Source organism: Neovison vison, chromosome 3, assembly GCF_020171115.1.
Source record: "Neovison vison isolate M4711 chromosome 3, ASM_NN_V1, whole genome shotgun sequence".
NCBI classification, from domain to species: Eukaryota; Metazoa; Chordata; class Mammalia; order Carnivora; family Mustelidae; genus Neogale; species Neogale vison.
In genome coordinates, this window is record NC_058093.1 from 200,828,463 (window position 1) to 200,847,786 (window position 19,324).

At 53.1% G+C, this 19,324-nt stretch overlaps 1 protein-coding gene across 1 annotated transcript in view; it reads left to right on the forward strand.

Annotated features, from left to right (window-relative positions):
* Positions 1 to 19,324, forward strand: part of TMEM132C (transmembrane protein 132C) — a 224,129-nt gene that overhangs the window by 112,394 nt on the left and 92,411 nt on the right. Inside the window, exon 4 of the mRNA XM_044244405.1 lies at positions 3,838 to 3,984. Within this exon, the coding sequence (XP_044100340.1) occupies positions 3,838 to 3,984 (147 nt within the window). The remainder of the gene's footprint in view (positions 1 to 3,837; positions 3,985 to 19,324) is intronic.

The following is a 19,324-nucleotide window of genomic DNA, read 5'->3' on the forward strand; positions in this document are numbered from 1 at the left end:
GCAGTGATGACCTCTGGAACATTCTCCACCTCCTTGGAACCTATCTGTACCTCATTTCTGGGGGGACTTCACTCCCATAAGCAGGCAGAGGGCTTCCCTGATAACAAAAACCTAGGAATGATTCAAGAGGACGTACCTGTGGACTGGAAGCTGTCAGAGGTAGGAATCGTCCACTCTGAGGCAGAGAGGGGCGAGCCCCCTAAGTTTGCCTCTTCGTTGAAGGTCACTTGGTCCATGCCTTGGGATGAGGATGGTCTGCTCTGTGCCAAGAAGGGTCAGAAAATCACTGGCCCTCAGTCAAGGATGGTTTGACTGGCCCCCTGCCCCAATTAAAGACACTCGAGAGTGTCTGGAGACATGTCTAGTTGTCACACCCGGGGAAGGGTGCTACTGGCATCTTCTGGGAAGAAGCAGCTAGACATCCTACAATGCACGGCATCCTGTGGCAAAGTGATGTCTGTCCCCACATAGCAGTTGAGCTTGAGTCAAGAAACCCTGATGTCAGTGAATAAAGGAAACTGGGGGACGCGCTCATGAATAGCGTTGCAAGCAGGCTGAATCTACGTGGAGTGGTCACGCTCACCCACACATCCTATTTCCATGGGGGACGCTGCCCCGTCTCCTAGCCCGCAGGTTCTGTTCTCATGTTTTCTGCCCCCGCCTTCCTGGGTGCATTGCTGCTCCTGCAACACTGGGCTCTTTTCCAGGATGTGCAACAGATCGCTACAGACTTGCAAGTTAAAAGAGCAGCCGTGTATGAGCTCAAGGTGCTGTGAACCAAATTCTGGGCTGGGGTCTCTCAAAGCAGAAATCGGGTGTTGGCAGGGCTGGGTTCTTACCTGGGGGCTATAGGCGTGACTCTTCCTCCAAGATCCCTTAGACTGTTGTTGGCTGAACTCACTTTCAATTGTGGCAGGACTGGGGGGGACCCTGCGTCCCTGCGGGTTGTCAGGGGAGGCGGCATACATTCAGCTCCAAACGGCTGCCACGCATCCCTGGGCTCATGCATGGCCACTCCCTTCTCAAAGGCAGTGACAGCAGGCCATGTCTCGTCACACCTGGACCCTCTCTGGTAGTCCCCCATGCCACCAGCCAGAGAAAAGTCTGTTAATGCAGGGCTGAGGCGAGGAGGTCAGGCCAACCCTCAGGCTGCCTAGTGTGAGGCCGGCTGATCTGGGTCTTTAATTCGCGTCCACAAGGCTCTGGGAGCAGCCCCCAGCTTCGCTTTCGTGGGATCCGAGGTAGGAATCATGGGGCAGCTTCCAAACTCAGCACAGGACACATGGCACCATGTGCCACACTCAGTGTTTGCTGAACGACTGAATGTCCCAGCTCGAACATGGGGCTCGAACCTACAATCCCAAGATCAGGAGTCCCCCGTTCTACCCACCGAGCCATACAGGTCCCCCACCCCCAACTTTGATTTTATTTTCCCATTGTCAACTGTGTGCATTTGCGAGTGCTTCCATAACAAGGTATCAGGTGGTGGCTTAAAGGACAGGTGGGTCATCTCATGCATTTGAGGCCAGAAGTTCAGAATCAGGGTCCCATCTGAGGGCTCTGAGGGAGCAGCTGGCCCCAGGCTTCTCTCCAGGGTGCACGGATGGCTGGCTTCGTCCTTCCGTGGCGTTGTCCAGTATGCGGTCCATCTACCAGCTGCTCCTTCTTTGGAGCACACGAGGTCACCGGTCCTTGCACCGGGACACCCCGGAGCTGCCCATGAGCTGGACTGCCTCTGTGTGCATGCGAGGTCATGTTCTCCAGTCCTGGGGGTGGGGGTTCGGCGTGTGGGTTTAGACGGAAGTACACGTCCGGCCCATAATAGCAACTAATTATACGCTTTCCTTTATTACATACTCTGCGGATCGGATTTGGCTGACTCAGCCTTGCAGGGCCAGAGACCAGGTGGTACCCGGCCCCCGCCCCCCACGTCCCCTCCTCACACCGCACAGATGCTCATTCCAGCAGCAGCTGTGCCAGTGGCTTCTAGAAGCTTCTAGGGAGAGCATGTTACGTGCAGACTCTAGCTCACCGAGAGACAGATGCATCGGAGGACAGAAGTTGGGCTTTCTGGGTGCCTGGGTGGCTCAGTGGGTTAAAGCCTCTGCCTTCGGCTCAGGTCATGATCTCAGGGTCCTGGGATCGAGCCCCGCATCAGGCTCTCTGCTCCGCGGGGAGCCTGCTTCCTCCTCTCTCTCTCTCTCTCTTTCTCTCTCTGCCTACTTGTGATCTCTGTCTGTCACATAAATAAATAATTTTTTTTTTTAAAGTTAGGCTCTCTGTGTTCCGAGTTTGCCCTCCTCATTGATTTTCTTTAAGGAACTCGTCCTCTCTGTGTTACACCGAGTCCAGCACCTTTTGTAAAGAAGGAGAGACACATTTGGGTTTCAAACGCTGAGAAAGCGCGGGGACATCAGGTATAAAGGCATGTGCAGGTGCCATGGGGCAGCTCGGGGATAGCCAGACTGAAAGGGAGCACCCCCCCCAGGACAGGGTCACTCCTGAGTCCTGCGCCGATGCCAGTGTCCACACTGAACCTTGCTTTTTTTCCTGGAGGGAGACGGTCCAGGTTGGAGACAGAGGCTTGGAATTGCAGTGATCAGTTGATAGAGGGTCACGTCGCCTGTCTCTCTGCACCACAGCAACCCCACGCTCCCCACCCCAGGGGTCCCCCAGCCCCGAGGCAGAGTTCTGCACGCACCACGCTGGGTGGGAAGGGGGAGAACCCTTGCGTCCAGCTGCTTCATCAGCAGACTCTGCAAATTCTCCTTGTTCTCGCCTCATCCACTCCTCCCACGTCGGGGCTGGGACCACCGATCCTGGGGACGGGCGACCGTGGCATCAGCCCTCTGCGCTCTCTCTCTTCCTGCCGACCATGGGCAGCTGCATGTGGGAGTCCTGCTCCTGCATCTTCTCCCAGGTTCCAGAGTTTGCCGCAGCCGTGCAAGTCCTCTCCCTACCTTGTCTTTCCAAACAGCACTCGTGTCCTCCCGGGAGCAAGACTCCGTGGGGGGAGGTGAAAGGGGGGAGGACAGGTGGCCATCTGTGTCCCACCTACCGTTCGTCCCATGGGTCTGCTGACAAGAGCAGTGAGGGTCACAGGGGCTGAGCCACGACCAGAACGTCCGTCCTGGAGGAGAGCTTGGTTTTTCCCACATCCTGACTTGTGTGCCTTCGGGTCCGTGCCTTCCCGGAGGAGGCCCGGTGGTCACGCGCAGCAGGATGCGGGAACGGAGCCCTAACTCACATTTATTAAGTGCTTGTTGTATACCTCACACTGCTTTAATCTCTTTCTGTGCGTGCGTACATACCTGTGTTCAGTTCTGGGGGCAGATTCCTTATAGAGGGAGACTCGGGGCCCAGAGAGGTTATTAGTTGTCCTGAGACCACACAGCAATAGAGTGGGGAAACCAGAGTGGAAGCCTCGGCGGGAGATTTGACCCCCCTCCAACCAACGGGCCTGTGTCTCGGGGGCCAGACTGGACATGGCAGGAGGGTTAGCTGTGTCCTTGGTTTCTCCCCACCAAAGAGCAGCCCCCACCAGGTAGCGACAACCAGAAACGTGTCCTGACATGGCCCCGTGCCCCCCGAATGAGAACGACTGTCTCGGGCAGACGGACGCTGCCCCTGAATGCCTCACGAGGCTGCTTCTCGGTGTGGGGTGCCCAGGGACCCTTCCCCCTGCTGCCCTCCACCCGCCTCCGCACGGGCCACGGAAACACGGATGACGGAACAAGCAGGGGAGGATCACGGGGTCGTGGAGCAGAGTGTGGGCCCCGTGGCCAAGCCAGGTCTTTAACGCCTGTGGCTCTCTCTTGCCTGTCTTCCTGCCTGCAGAGCCAAGGTGAAGAAGGGGGTGAACATCTTGGGCACCCGGACCAGCGAGCCCCGGCAGTGGGACGTGAAGCAGGAGCTGGGCAACGGCGGGAAGCATGCCACGACCACTGTGCTGTGCCAGCGCCTGGGGTCCAGCGTGCGCAACAGGTAAGGCCTGATGACGTGGGCTCCGGGGACCGGGTCGCCGCCTGGAAGGCTTGCTTGACGCCCACATTTACCCGCTGCTTAGCGGAGCTGTGAACCTCTTGGCCTGGAGGTCTGGAGGCGCCTCTGTCACTGGCAGGACCCTCTGGTGTCTCCAGGCGGGGCAGGCTTGGCTCGGGCTCTGAGGCTGCGGTTCGGGCTTGGAGCAGAGGCTTGTGAGCGGGGTTGGCTCTGCCTCCCGGCCGCGGGCATGCGCTCCACCTGGGCTCTGGTCGCTGGGCTGTGTCACCTCCCCCTGCCCCCCCGGACTAGCAGCCGCTGCTTTCTTCCAAGTGCTCACTCTTTGCACAGAGGGTGTGACATCGTGCTTTATAATAAGAAATACGTATTTGGGCTTTCTCCCTGTTCCCCTCATGGGGCTCCTAAAACCCTGAGAGTTTCCTTATGGATGAGAGCAGCAAAGGTGACTTTTCTTACGTTAATGAGGTGACTTTTGGAAAGCACCTAGGCTGCGCGAACCCCACCCCCAACATCTACCGGGGCAGAGGGTCTGGAGTTTGACTTCAGTTATCAACGGTCGAGGATATCATCCATCTTACCTCTGTCATGAGGCCTCCAGAAAAACGCCAAAGAATGGGTCTCAGAGAGCTTGCAGGTGGGTGAGCCCATGGAGATTTGGGGCGTGTGGCACCCAGAGAGGACATGAAGCCCTGCGCCCTTCCCCGCGCCCTGCCCTGTGCGTCTCCTCCATCTGCCTGCTCCTGCGTTAGGTCCTTTACCCTGGTCAGTAAGGGTTTCTCTGAGTCCTGGGATCTACAGTATTAATTCATACTATGTTAGTCTCATGATTAGCCCAGGGACAGCCTGCACCTGCCACTGTCACCTGTGGGTGGGGGCAGTCCTGGGGGACCCCGCCCCTCCCCTGGGGGATCCCATGCCCTCTCCGGGTGGACCAGCTCAGGATGGCGCTGAACTGGAGGACCCCAGCTGGTGTGGCAGCGCCGCTTGGTGGTGGGGGGAAATGCCCACGTTGAAGCTGGTGTCTGAATCATGAAGGATTAGACCCCAATAGCAGTGAGGAGACATTTAAACGTGGGGTGACCATCAGTGATGATAGGACACAAGGACACGCTATGTGAGATACTATGCAGCACCCGGATTATTATTTAAAAGAAGTATTTACTGCATGTAAAAATAACACAGTCTCACTTTAAAGTATTTGTGAAGCGTAGTTAAGCGAGGGGAGAAACGTCGAAGAACGCATCAGTATTCTGTCAGCAAAGAATAACCCCTGGCTGACAAGTTGGTCCGTTCCCCTCCCGTGTTTTATACACACGGTAAACGTGCAGTCAGCATATTTATCTTACAAACCCGGCATCGTAATCTATACAGATTTTAAGACACTTTCGCTCCTGTCGAACACATTTCCTCCTGACATTAAATTGTCCTCAGAAATGGCTTAGCGGCCCTGCGGTGTTCCGTCATGCAGATTTAACATTGCGTAAATAACCCTGCCCACGTCCTCGGACGTGGCGGTGGTTCTTTTTATTTTTATTTTTATAAACACTGCAGCAGTAAACCATCTTTCTCATAAAGGTTTATCCACTTCTCTTTGCGCTTAAGGTGGTTTCTTTACAATCAAAAATTCTGATCATTTTTAGGGCTCTCGATACATTCTGTTCATGTATTTTCTTGAAGGGAGTAACACTAAAGAAAAATGTATCCCATCATCGGACACGTTTTCTTAACTGAACGCTGCAAGGCTGCCAAGAAAAAAATTCTGCGAATTCTCCACTTGGTTTAGAAACACCCAGTTCTTTGATCATAAGCCCTCTCCCCGCGGTCCTTCCTTTAATGCGTAGCCAGTGAGACATCTGGTGTCCCAGCAGCTTCCTGATTCAAATACCAACCTTTCCCCCGATCCTCCCCACAAGAAGGAATGTCAGTACATCACATGGGGTGAGGGTTGTGTGTCCAAATGTTTCAGCTCGTGAAAAAGGGACCAGGAAAACGTGTGCCGGCATCCCCTGGTACTAGCAGGAGATCAGAGGCAAAATTAAGTCTCCTGAATCCAACGCACATAAAATCTAACAGACCCGTAAGATTGGTGTTGATTAGGCAAATAAAAGCAAAGGTGTTCATTAACGTGAAGGTACACATGTACGTCATTCCTCATGACCCAGTCGGGAGGAGTCTCAGAGCGAGGGAGGGGAGCCCTATGGCCGCACATTCTCAGGAGTCCCAGAGGTGACCCTGTTGGCGCTGTCTCTGGGAAGTCCCACGTGTGTTTGCAGAGAGGGGAGCTTCTTTTTTGTTGTTGGAAAGCCTGTTTCCCAGCACACGGCTGATGGGGGTCCTACGCTCACTGCCGTCCTCACTGAGCTCCGAGGAAAATCTTGGTTGGTCCCCTTGGAGGATGAGCTGTGCACGGATGTCCACCAAACACTGAGTCAGCTCCTGACCACCCCCCACCATCAAGGAAGCGGAACTCTGTGTGGAGACCTGGGACCCAAAGGACCCCAACTCAAATAAGGGCATTTGTTGTCATGGAAGGTGCAAGTCCCCCAGGAGGGAAGGAGGGCTTCGTCCCTTCTCCCTATAGAGCAAAGGCCACGCCCACTTGTTATCTACTGCTCTGTGACTGATCACCCCAAGCTTACAAGTTCAGAAAAGGACACATTTATTATCTATCTCGTGGTCTCCGTGGGTCAGGGATTTGGGCCCATCCTAACCGGGACCCCTTCCCCAGGGCCTGTCACTAAGGGGCAGTCGCCATCTCCTCCTCCGGGAACCACGGTCTCATCTGAAGGCTTGACAGAGCCGACCCTCTCCCAGGCTCACATGTTTGCAGGCAGGATTCAGGTCCTCGAGGCTATAGGGCCGTGGGCCTCAGTTTCTTCTTCTTTGGTAGGTGCCTTCCTCCACCAAGTTAAGCCTTTGAGAAGGTCCTGGGAGAACCGAAATGCCAGCAAATGGGAACTGGAGTATTTCGTAACCTAATCTCACAAGTGGCATCGCACGCTCCTACTGTATTCTGTTCATTGGAATCAAGTCTGGGCCGCGCTCCGGAGAGGGGCATGTACGGGAGGGTGGGTGCCAGGAGGTGGTGCTCCCTGGGAGCGTCGGGCTGACAGCTCTTCCGGGCCCCGACGGCTTTCTGCAGTGGTGCCTGTGAGCTCTCCTTGAAGGTCAGGGGGAAGGATGGGGGGAAGGATGGGTGGAGGGGTGTGGTCTGGCTGCAGGTGACATAGAAAAGATTTGCAGAAATTATGCCAGGAAAGTAGCTGGGCCACGAAACAGAGGGGTGTGGATCCCAGGCCAGTGGCTTAAACCTGCCTTCCCTTAGCTGAGTATCAACCGTCCTCCTTCAGCCGACTTGCCTTCTCCATTGGACTCAATCCAGTTGATTCAGAAGGAAATTTACCGTTCCTGCCTCAATTAGCGAGCCTTGTTGCACTAAAAATTGAGGATCCTGGTTCATTGGCTCAGGAGAATAGTGCACCCAAGGGATGTTGCGGGGGACGCTGCAGAATCAGCTTGGAAAATGGAAAACCCCACAGGACTGTCAGCCACGGCAGGCGCTCACCCGGGGTCACACCTCTTCGTGGATGCTCGGATCAGGGCTCGAGTCACTTTTCCTTTGAATCAACTTTGAATTGCTCTGGGTTTTTTAAATGCACCTTTATTTTTAGTGATATCATCCTTCAATGTATTGTCTGCTTGTTCCTAATGCGCACTGCAGTTAAGTATTAAACTGTAAGGTTTATTTTAAATGATAATCCTCGGTGATTAGAACAGAGGTATAATTGGTGCATGTTCCTGTTGTAGTAGAATAAACACAATGAATGGGCCGGTGTGTTGCGTGCCCACTCCAGCCCCCGGGTTCCCCCTTCAAGCCCCCTGTCGGCCTCTGGGCACCTGTGTGGGCCAGTGGTCAGCTGGGCGGCCCTAAAGAAATGCCACAGGCAGATGGGGGCTTAAGAGACAGACATTTATTCTCTCCTAGTTCTGGGGGCTGGACGCCCAAGATCGAGCTGTTTTCAGGGCTGGCTTTGGCGGAGACTTCTTTTCCTGGCTTTCCAGCTGTGTCCACACATAGCCTTTCCTCTGCGTGCCCTCGGGGGCGGGGAGAGAGAAAGAGAAAGAAAAGGAGAGAGGGACAGCAAGAGAGCTCTGCTGTCCCTTCTTACAAGGACCCCAGTCCTACCAGGTTCGGACCCACCCTTATGACCTCCGCCAACCTTCATTATCTCCCTAGAGGTCCCCTCTATGAGTACAGTCATGTGAAGGGTTTGGGCTCCCAGAGATGAATTCTGGATGGGGGGACCGAGTCAGTCGTCAGCAGCAGGCTTTGCTCCGACACCCTGCACCTGCATCCTTCAAAGCACAGTCCTGGGCTCCGGGGCGCTTTGGCTCACGCTTGGGAAAGCCAGAGAGTTTTCATCTTCCGGAGGCAATCCTTGCACGTGATGGATGGTTGCGGAGCATAAAATATGCCCCCCTCTGCTTTGGCACAGACAGTTCTCAGCTGTGATAGACGCCGCGGAGCTCCCCAGGGATCTGGGCAGGCGGGTGCTTTCTCTGACCACATACCTTCCCTTCCGTGACAGTTTCCGTCTTCCCCGTCCCTTACCTGCAAAATCACTTAGACATGGAGCAACATCTCAGGGTCTGGGATTGTCAGAAACGTAAGGGCCCCCGCTTCCCTCCCTGGTGGAATGGCCTCTTCCGTGTGCAACTGGGAGGAAGAATTTGTTAGGAAAGCTGCCCACCAAGGCTTTACGTTGATGCAGGGCTTTCTCCCCGGAGCCCAGAAGCTCTGGGCTTGGGGTCCTGCTGCCATCTGTCCGTAAACCCTCAGATCCAGGAAGAGAGTTGGCCACTGTCCATATGCACACCTAATTGTGTTGCATTTCATTCTAACCCCGAGATTAATATTTCAACAGCCTGAGCGTCTCCGCAATCATGCAAACTCAGCTAACGGCCTCCGAGGCTGTACTTCATACCCACAGGGTGTGAAGCCAACAGAGCCATTCACGTTTTGTCCAGATCCCCCCACACCAGGACCGTGAGTCTGAGTCAACTGGGCAGGAAGCAAATGCCTCTGTGTCCTGTCCGCAGGAAGAGGGTGAAGGCTGTGGCCAGCCGCTGCCCCCCAGGGGTGCCCTCCAAGGCACTTTTGGTGAAGGTTCCAGAGGGAGCATCTCTGGCTTGGCTTTCAGTCTCCTACCATCCTGAATCTTTCTTTAAACCTGGATAGCAGGGCTGGCGTGAGCAGCTGGGGTCTGACCCAGCAAGAACCTCATCAGGCTGGGAGGTGACCCCTGCCTGGAGGGAGGCGCAGCTGACCATGACTCCCCCCAGTCCCAAGCTGCACTTTTTTCCGAGATACGGTTTACCTGACGCTTTATCCGAGCCTCCCTCTCTGCAGTCCAGCTAATGCCAGAGAGTCCGTGTGTCTTTGAACTGCGGATGTGCTTTTAAGTGAGCAGGGAGCTCCCGTTGGGGATGGAGCCTCCGTGGCCCAGAGGCTGACTCCCCGGGGGAGGGTCCCCAAGCCCACCTAAGCGACTCTCCATGGCGCGTCATACCCCATGCTGGTGTGTACAGCACACCTTCACTCAAATTGCTTCGCTTGGACATTTAAAAATTTTCCTATTGGACTTTATTATTAAAATATTGCTGTTCTAATGTCTCCCAGGAAGCAAACATAGTACTTAAAAATGAAACTCTAAGTAGCCAAAATACTCTGTATCCTTCTTCACGCTTGAGAGCATAAAAACTATACTGTGTGTACTTCTGTTTCACAGAATGCTTTGTACACACTGTATATCTCAGTAAATCTTTCTCATGATTTCTTGAACGGAGTCAGCACGCCACTGGGCCAGTGAAGCAAAGAAATGAAGGCAGAGGGAGGAAGCATCCGACTGAATATTTGTGCAAACGAGAAAAAAGTTTTGAAATAATTCGCATGTCTATAAATAAATGGAAAATGCTCATGTCTGTTGCACGAATTAAAGTGAGCATGGACAGCCGCAGTTCCAACATGCAAACTGTGTTGCCGGTGTCAGCCATATCTCTGTGCCTGCTTGGGGGCTGGGAAGGGCGAGTAAACGCTCTGCTGGTGTTAAAGACTCACTAGCTCCAAACTGAGACGTTATGTTGCTTCTTTCTCTTTGGATTAGCCTTACTTTCTTCCATGCCCATATGTCCCTTTCAGCCTTGGAAAAACATGTTCAAAAATGCCTCCGTAAACAGGGATTCCACACCTTATGCTCACGGTCACCATTATTGTGCGTGTATTTGTATACAGTTGAGACCAGACTGTGATGTGTCTCCTTCTGTAAAGTAACACTGCCAAAGCTCCTGCCCCAACTTGGTAATTTACATGGCTGACTAGCAAGTTATTAAGTGCAAGAATCTTAATTTACTTAGTTTGCTGCCGCCGGGCATTGTGGTTGCTAACTCTTTCATAGAAATAAACCAGTAGTGCCCATCTTTAGGACTCTACGGCCCTTCCCTGGGCCCCCCACTTTCTGGGAGATGGCAGGGTCCTCTAGAGACTTGAGCAAACATAGGCTGCAGATCTGGGTGCTCAGTCCAGCCGCTGCAGGCTGCGAGGCTGGCCACGTGGCGAAGCAAAGGCAGGGGCATCTGCGTGGGCTGCAGACCGGAAGGAGCCAGCCAGGTGAAGGGAGGGGGTGGCCCTGCGTGCGGGGAGAGCTGGATGGAGCATAGGACAGAGAGTACCTGCCTGCTGAGAGTGCCCACTCCTCCCTCTGGAGCCTTTCTGGGGGGAAAGGCAGTCCCCACGTTGCCCAGTCTCCAGGTTTCTCTAGCAAAGCTGAAACTCCAGACTGCCATGTGACATCTCCCAGTTTGCAAACATTGGCTCTGATATGTAAAAATCACCGTGCGGATCCTGAAAGAGGAACCTCTAGAGGAGCTTAGCTCACCAGCAAGCCAGTCGTGGGCAGGAGGGGCCCGTCTGAGCCTGTTGCGCACTCCATGTTGGAGGCAAGCACACCTGCGTGCGTTAGGGGGCTGCTCGTCTCTGTCCTCCAGGGGTCAAGCCTGCGGCAGAAAATAGCCCTCCCGGCCCAGATGGTCTGCTTCTTTTAGAAAGACACGGAAGTGAGGCCCACCCTTTGTGACGTTCAGCTTCCCCCATTTTCCCCACGGGATCCCGCCTGAAGATGAAGGCACACAGACTCCCGTGTTTCCAGCAGATGTTGTAGACACACATCCGTCCTCTGGTTGCTTATTCTTGTTCGCCGCCAGCTCTCTTGGGCGGCCCTGCAGGATACCTGTCCGTACGCCAGGTGTCCCTCATCCCTGCTCCCCTCGTCGCCTAGCTTCTGTTCTGCGGGGAGGCAGGTCAGCGGCATTCTCTAGCTAGTCTACACTGGCGACGTTCTCTGGGTCCGTGCACATCCCTGGACCACCAGCTAACGCCCCCCACCCCGGAACAGCAGCCCCCGAGCACCCCCCATGCCCGTTGGGCTTCGGCTCAGCCCCAGGGAACACAAGTCAATCAGGCAGGTCATAAAAGGACAGAAGCATTTCAAAAAGCAAAAGTCACAGAATACAGTGACTAGAATACCCCTCGGCTTCGTCTACGCACTCTCGATTGCAGACCTCGTATTTTTAACCATGTTCGGCTGTTTGTTTTTGGAGAATCCTGGAATATGAGTGTTCTCATCTCTGCTTCGTGTAAACAGTCCCAGCGAGCTTAGGGGAATGGAACACCAAGATAATCTGCTTTTCTATGAAGGAAATTGCCCAGACCGAGCCTTCCCTCAAAGAGAGATTTGAAGATACTGCAGAAAATACACCAGACAGATTGCCACAAATGAAAATATCCCAGTCGGTGACATAGGGTCCCCAGAGTCAGACATGTCCCCACACAGCCCACTCTACAGGCCCGACACGCTCACGTCAGCACCGTGGCAGGAGAATTTCTTGATGTGAACACTGTGTGTGTTCTCCTTAGAATGATCCCTTCTCTCCCGCACTCAGCCTGCGCCAAAGGCTAAAGCCCAACGTGGTTGAGGTTCTTGGTGTGTTCTGGCATTTATAGAAACTGAACTCTCCCAAGAGAATGTGCTGGAAGCCCTGGGGGTGGGTGAACAGGAAGAGAAGTTTTGAGAGGCTCGAGAGAAGAAGGGATGTTCCTAGAGACCCAAGGGCTGGCTTTGGCCTTGAACACTGCTCTGCAATGGCCGTTGGGTTCCTCCATCCTATGGTGAAAAGCTGGAGAGTCCGTCATCTGTGGATTTTCATCCCATTGAGCCTGCCTACAGTGGAGGGAGCCAGCCCCCCAGAGGAAATCAGCTTCTGTAGAAAAAGAGGAGACACTGGGAGTTAAAACCATGGCTCCTGGAAGAGGCTTTGCAGTGTTGGACATTTTGTGCAAACGAGTCAATTTGTGCAAAATGAGACACTTTGTCCAAGCATCCCATGAAGGAAAATGGTTCCAGGAGCAATAGTATGGCCTCGGGAGCCTGCCAGGCAACATGGTCCTCGTCTTAGCTCTTATCCTTGGGACCTGTGTGGTTTTGTGCAAATGAGTCTGTTTCTTTGGGTCTCATGTGAAAATGGGAGGAAAAATAACAATATTTATCAGGGTGTTGAGCTCATGGGTATTGAAGATGTCAGTCTATAGCCAACGTCCAGAAAGACTGCGTTCTCCTAGTCCCCACGGAGTGAAGCTTCGCTGACATTCTCACACCGTGGCTCTGACTTCCTGGCGTTGTAATTGTGACAAGGAACAGCACTCTTTCCCGTGGTGGCACAGGTCGGTCATGGAGCCACACTGTCCTGCTGGCCGGGACTTTGTCCCCAGCATTGCTCCAGCGGTTCTGCTCCCCTTCCTCCTCGCCCCCCTGCTCTGGGCTCACTCGCTCCCTGGAGTTTGGGCAGCTGGCTGGCTCTGTGATTTGCTCCCGTCCTCAGTGCAGCCCGAGCATGTAAGGGATGGTGGAGTCGGATGCTGGAGGGACAGAGGTAGCCTCCAGGCCCCTGGGGGTGGGAGGCAAATGTTCCTGGCTTTGACTATGTATACGCCAACCCAAAGGTCGAAGGCTCCTTGTAATTCGTCATTTTACTGATGCACATTTTCCCCTTCTGCTTTTATTTTTTTGGCTCTTAATTTATTTTCTTCTGGAGGAGTGCAGGAAGGAAGGTGATGTGTTCACAGAGTTCCAAACTCAAAATGTGGACAGGCCCACGCGCAGAGGTCTACTCCTGCCCTCTACTTACCCAGCTCCCTTCCCGCAGCCCAGCAGCATAGGCCCTTTATCATCCCCTTTCCAAAGACATTCTTGGCATGTGAAAGCACATACGCACACACTCATGCACGTACGCACATGCACGCACATGTTCACGCATGCGCGCGCACACACACACACACACACACACACACACAATTTCTTCCCCCCTTCAACAATAAACAGCATTGCCTCTTTCTTCCAGCCACTCACACATCTTGTAATTCCTCTACATCAGTCTGTGAAGTTCTTCCCCATCCTCTTAAAAGCATTTGCTTATGATGGCATAAAGCATCGATTGTCTAAAGCAGTCCCCCCATTCCCTGGCCTTGAGTGGATTCTGTCCTTTGCCTGGAGACGCTACTTTGATCCACCATGTGCAAACACCGTCTTGCACTTTTGTGACTCTGTCTGTGGGATAAATTCTGGAAATGTGCTGAGCAGAATGGCGTGGGCGTGGGTAAATGAGGACACTGACGTGTTAGCCTGCACCGACTCCCGCCGCCATCCCCCTCGCCCACACGTTGCTGACAAGCATTAGACCTCTTGATGCTCTGATTTTGTTTCCTCGCAAGTGACGTAGCTAGCAAATTGCCCGAAAGCAGCCCTTAACATGGGAGTCATGGTGTGGACTTTTAGGGGGTTGGTCCCAGTCCCCCCAGTCCCTCCTGGGAAGCTCTGGAGTGGCATCTGTGGCCGTGGGACCTGCCATGTTTTTGGAGCATCTCCCTTGGGCGTGCAGTGCCTCTGCCCAGGAACACCAGCCGTTTGTAAACCCAGGCCTTGCAAGGACCCTGGTTAGGTCCCCTGGAAATTCTCCCCTAAGCTGAGCTCACTGTTGGTACTCTTGCCATCCATTCTTCTCAAAATGGCCCAAGTACTGTATTCCCTTTAAAGCATAACCAGATCATGCAACTCTCTCTTGGTCTCAGACTTCAGGGCTTCCCACCATACCAGGAATAAAACCCCAGCTTTTGAACGTGGCCCCTAATCTTACCCCCATGCTTCTCTCATCAGTCACCCATCTCCCTTTACCCTGGCCTCTGGGAAACGTGCCCCTTATGAGCCAAACTTGTCCTGCCACAGGGCCTTTGCACCTGCCAATTCCTCTGACTAGACTCTTTGTGTGAGTTGATCATTCTAATCTTTAGGTCTTAGCTGAGATGTCGTATTCTCAGAGAGGCAATCTGTGACCTTGCACACCGATCACCTGATTGACTTTTCCTCCTATAACTCACCAACCTTGAAATGTCCTTGTTCGTTTACCATCTGTCCCTCTGCACAAGAATGTAGACAGCATGAGGGACCTGGCCATAGTCTTCACCTCTGTATTCTTTTCTAGATCAGTTCCTGGCACAGACAAGGGTCTGAAATACTGAGTGACCAAACACATGAATGGCCTTCGCAGCTGTAGGTAGACTGGGGTTGTCTTGTCTTGTCTGTGGTTTGGATGAGAAGTCAAGATCACAAGGTCCTGTGTTAAGAAGGTGAAGGTTATTTGCTGAACAACCGGGTAATTGAACGATGCTTGTTACGCTATGTTGAGTTAGAGTCTGTTGCCCCATTGAGCAGACAAAGACATGTGTTCAAGGAGTTTGCATGTGCTCGAAGAACAGCATTCTGGGAGTCCCTGGTGTCAGGGGGGTGGGGGGGTGTCCCAGGCTTTGGGAGCTGCACACAGCAGAGACCCAGCCACTATCATGCTCCAATGCTGCTTCCCCTATGCCTGCCGTCCCCTCTGGTTCTCATCCTCTCCAGGGCTGGAATAAAGGACAGGGGATGTGGCATTCACCCAGTGAGGGATTCATGAAGCCATTTGTACATGCCAGCGTTGAGCTAAGCACTGCCAGACAAACAGACATCTTCGTGCGATGGCTTTCCAGTTGACAAGAACTTCATAGCTTTGCCCAAGCCTGAAACTTGCTGGTCAGGAGGAAATACGGCTCAGCTTCATATTCTAGCTCAGAGACCTGCGGGGAGCAGGAGGGCTCCAGTTGTTCCCCCAAAGCGTGGGAAGTAGGGAGTCCTCTGCTGTTGCCTTCTGAATCCCTGTTCAGCCCTCACGGAAAGGAGGCTTCTGACTACCCAAGCCTGACTGGAGGGTCTCCGAGTTTTAATGTATTTGTACTCAGCAAATAGTTATTGACGGTCCTGCAGGCACCGAGAATATTAGGGCTCAGAAGACAACTATGGACCCTGACCTCACGGGACTCACTGTCTGCTTGAAAAGTTGAAGAGGAAGTCAACCATAAGTATGCCAGGAAATACCTCGTCGCAACCCTGGCAGACACCATGGAGAGGCGTGTGGTATGCAGAACTCATAATCGGACCATGCATTGCTTAGGCTATGGGTCAGTTACTTTGATAAGGAACCTTGTTTAAGGCCGAGGATGTTAAAGAGTATTTTTCAGTCATGGAGGGGTCTGAGAAGGTTGGGTGCCTCTGCTCTGCGTGGCCTTCGAAAGCCCAGGACCCTTGTCTCCAGCGCCGGTACCACTGGGGGTGGCCTCCCTACAGGATCCAAGATGGCGCCCCGGCACACGGCAGCCCAGCCCACAGAAGGCAGAGATGAGGGAGGCCGGGGGATGCCCGCCCATGGAGACGTGGCTCCTTCTGTATCTGAAGAACAACGGGAAGGCTTTAAACTCTTTAGCGTATCTCTGTAAACAACATCGTCGGTGAATATATGGAAAACCCATGTGGGGTGGTCTGAGAGGACACAGTATAGCTGCTAGTATAGAGGCCAAGGTGAAGGGAGAGGAATGCATTAGCCAGCCACGGCTTCCAGCACGCGTCTCCGCACGTCCAGACCCCTCTTCCCTCTCCTTCACCACCTTCCTGTGGATGAGCACACACTTTCAGAAATGGCAGACCAGCTCCTCCAGTCAGCCGGACACTTGAGGTCTTTGCTCAGGAGGAAATGCAGCAATAGTTCTTGGAGGGAAAAAAAAAAAACCAAGAGTGTGGAAGAGAGGCAGCCTCTTAGCCCCAACAGATGATCCTAATGGCTTCAGATGAGTCCTTCAGACCGCTGCCTAGGTTCTCTTCTCAAAGGCTAGGCGACAGGCTCTTCTACGGGCTGTTCTGCCGGCCTTTCCCAGGCAACCTAATACGTTTTTCCTTTCCGTTTCCCACGTCACATTAATTCTTCCTAAGTGGTCCTTATTATTCCCTACTCGTTCCCTCTCCGGTACAGTGTTTCCTTGCCAGCGGTGTACAAACTAGGCTAAATGGCACAGACATCTTATCCATTATGCCTTTAATTCTCCACCTTGCGAGGAAGTGCCGAGGCTCACGTTAAAGACAGAAGCCAAGTCACCTGAATATTCTCACATTTCTGCACAGACGGTGGTCACCACGCAGGTGCGGATGGATTCAGGCCGAAGGATCTGCGGCTGGGACAGAGACCCTCCCCGATCCCCGACTGAGCAAGACGGAAGTCGCTTTCTCCTCTGTCTCATGTTTGAGGTTCTGAGGCAGCTGCTGTCTGCCGAGGTCTGTGTAAGCCACCGAGTTTGGGAGTTAGTCTCTTGCCTGGTGGTAGATCCCTCACATGGAGTTCTTTTATCCACTCCAGGATTATCCGTACAAACTGCTCAGATTAAAAATGATACTGGATAAGAGTATGTAAATTGTAAGACCTAGAAGTCCCCGTGACTTCCTGGAGCCCGATCATTTGCAACAACATCTCGACGGATAAATTGAATCTGATCGTGACGGCAAACCGTTGAGGGTCGAACAGGGTCCTGGCTGTCTTCTTCTTGTTACAGGGGAAGAAACTGAGATTCAAATATCCTTGAAGGAATTGGTCCAACAGCACCCGGCTGGGTGAGAGCCACAAATTATATTCTGCCTCGGAATCCTCTGTTCTTTCCAAGAAACACATCTCCTCTTTGGGGATTCCTCTTTGTGAAACTGAGTGCAAAACTTTAGCCATGATTTGACTGACCCTAAGAACTGGGTGAAGGTCAGTGATGAAGCATAACTCGAGCAGATAAAAGTTTTAAAGACATCGCCAGCCACCTCTGATCTTTGACTCTGACTCTGATCTGACTCTGATCTTTGACTCTGACTCCCTGCATTGTCGGCGTTCAGTTTAAAAAGGCTGCCAGACGAGGTTGCGTAAGAACAGGGGTCTAGTGCCCAGAACGATGACTGACGTGTATTTCCGACAACCGTGTTGCTTGGGACAGTTTTTCCTAAGGAACTTCCTGACTTTTTTGGACCTGAACACCTTGTCTGTTTCCTCGTTCTTTTAAACTGTGTTGGGTTGGGTCAACCTGTACCTTGCAACCTGCCACCTTGACTGCAACCCACCGATCTGGGGACCGATCTGGAATGCTGGTGCTCACCTTTGCTTTCCCTGGACTAGGGCATATCAGGCTCCCACAAAAACAAAACAAACACAAACAAACAAAAACTAGAAAATGATTTCTGAGGATGAACGGAAATAGACTGCTGTTTCCGCATGACGGTGATGTCTGTCCCTGGACCTTCCACTAGCAGAGTAGGGAGACATAAACAGCCGCACCACCAGCTGGGCTGCCGGATCCTGTCGGTGATACCGTGGGATGCTTCTGAGTGGGGCCCCTGAAATAAGACTCCCAGTGGTTTCCAACACCTCGATTTACTGATGAGACTTGGGCAAGTTTCTGAACTTCTCTGTGTCTTGGTTTTCTCATCTGCAAAACAAGGATGACAATGAGCACCCTCCTATAGTTGTTTTTTAAAGATTCTTGTTTATTTATTTTTGCGAGAGAGAGAGAGTGCCCATGCACGAGCAAGGGGAGTGTCAGGGAGAGGAAGAAGCAGGCTCCCCGCTGAGCAGGGAGCCCAATGCGGGACTCAATCCCAGGACCCCAGCATCATGACCAGAGCCTTCCTTCTTCCCCAGAAGGAAGACACTTCACCAACTGAGCCTCCCAGACACCCCTTTCTACAGTCATTTTGAGAATTCAATGGAAGAGTTTATATACCATTGCCCAACATGCATTAAGTATAAGTATTTATTATCGGGGTTCCTGCTATTTGGGGGGCTTCAAGGAGAACAATGAAACGCTGTTTTGGACGGGGCATGTAGCAGATGGGTGCATCATTGGAAGAGCAAATTCGGTTCGCTGACCCTGCAGAAGACATCCGGTCCCTGTTCCAGATCTTCTCAGGGAGACTCAAGTGGGACTCGTGTTCTGAGACCCTTCCCCACGTCAGAACCATGTAACGACTCCTTCGGGGAATGGCCCACCCAGAGCTGGCTTTACCAAAAGTGTTCTTTGTATTCAAGAAAGAAGAGCCACCCCAAACTGAATTGAGAAAAAAAAGAAAAAGAGAAGCAGAATGCTGGGCGTCAACTCACGTCCACACAAGAGGGTTGGCCAATGTCAACTGAAAACAGTGTCCTCAGTTTGAAGGTGTTGGGTTTATCACCGCTCCCCTCTGCTGGAGTCTTTCTCACTTCCATGCTGTCACACGATGGCCACGTCACCTTCAGCCCTGTGACTTCCCAGGGGCCAGTCCAGCTGCAGAGAGAAGCTGTATTCAAGTGGCCAGGCCAAAGCTCCAAGGTCCCTTTTGGTCCCAGGCTGAGCACCTGTGTGTGACCCAAACTTGGCACCTTGTGGATGTGTCCTGCTTGGACAGGCCATCCTGGTGTCACGCCCACACCGCCCCTCGGGACCGCGTCTACATCGCCAGCACAGGGCGGCAGGGATGGGAAGAACCCCGAGGTAAAAGAAGCAGGCACCACCGTCGATCACACAGCCAGTCCCAGGCTGAGACCACAGGCACGGACGTGTCAGGAGGGGTCGGATTTAGGGGAAAGTGATGCGGGGATGTCTTTGCTAAGCAGTGTGGGTGCTTCATGTCCTTCCAGACACATCCCTTACTAACGCCATGTTGCAGCCTGGAGAACGGTGAGTCTTTGCAGTGGCAGACCAAATGCCTCTCAGGTCACGACGAAGACCTTTAGTGGAACCGTTCATGGAAGACGGCGGTTCCCGCGTCCCAGTGTATGAAAGGGAAGAAAAACAAACCATCTAGGGTGTGGCTTCTGGCTTCTCCTCAGCAGCTCCATTATT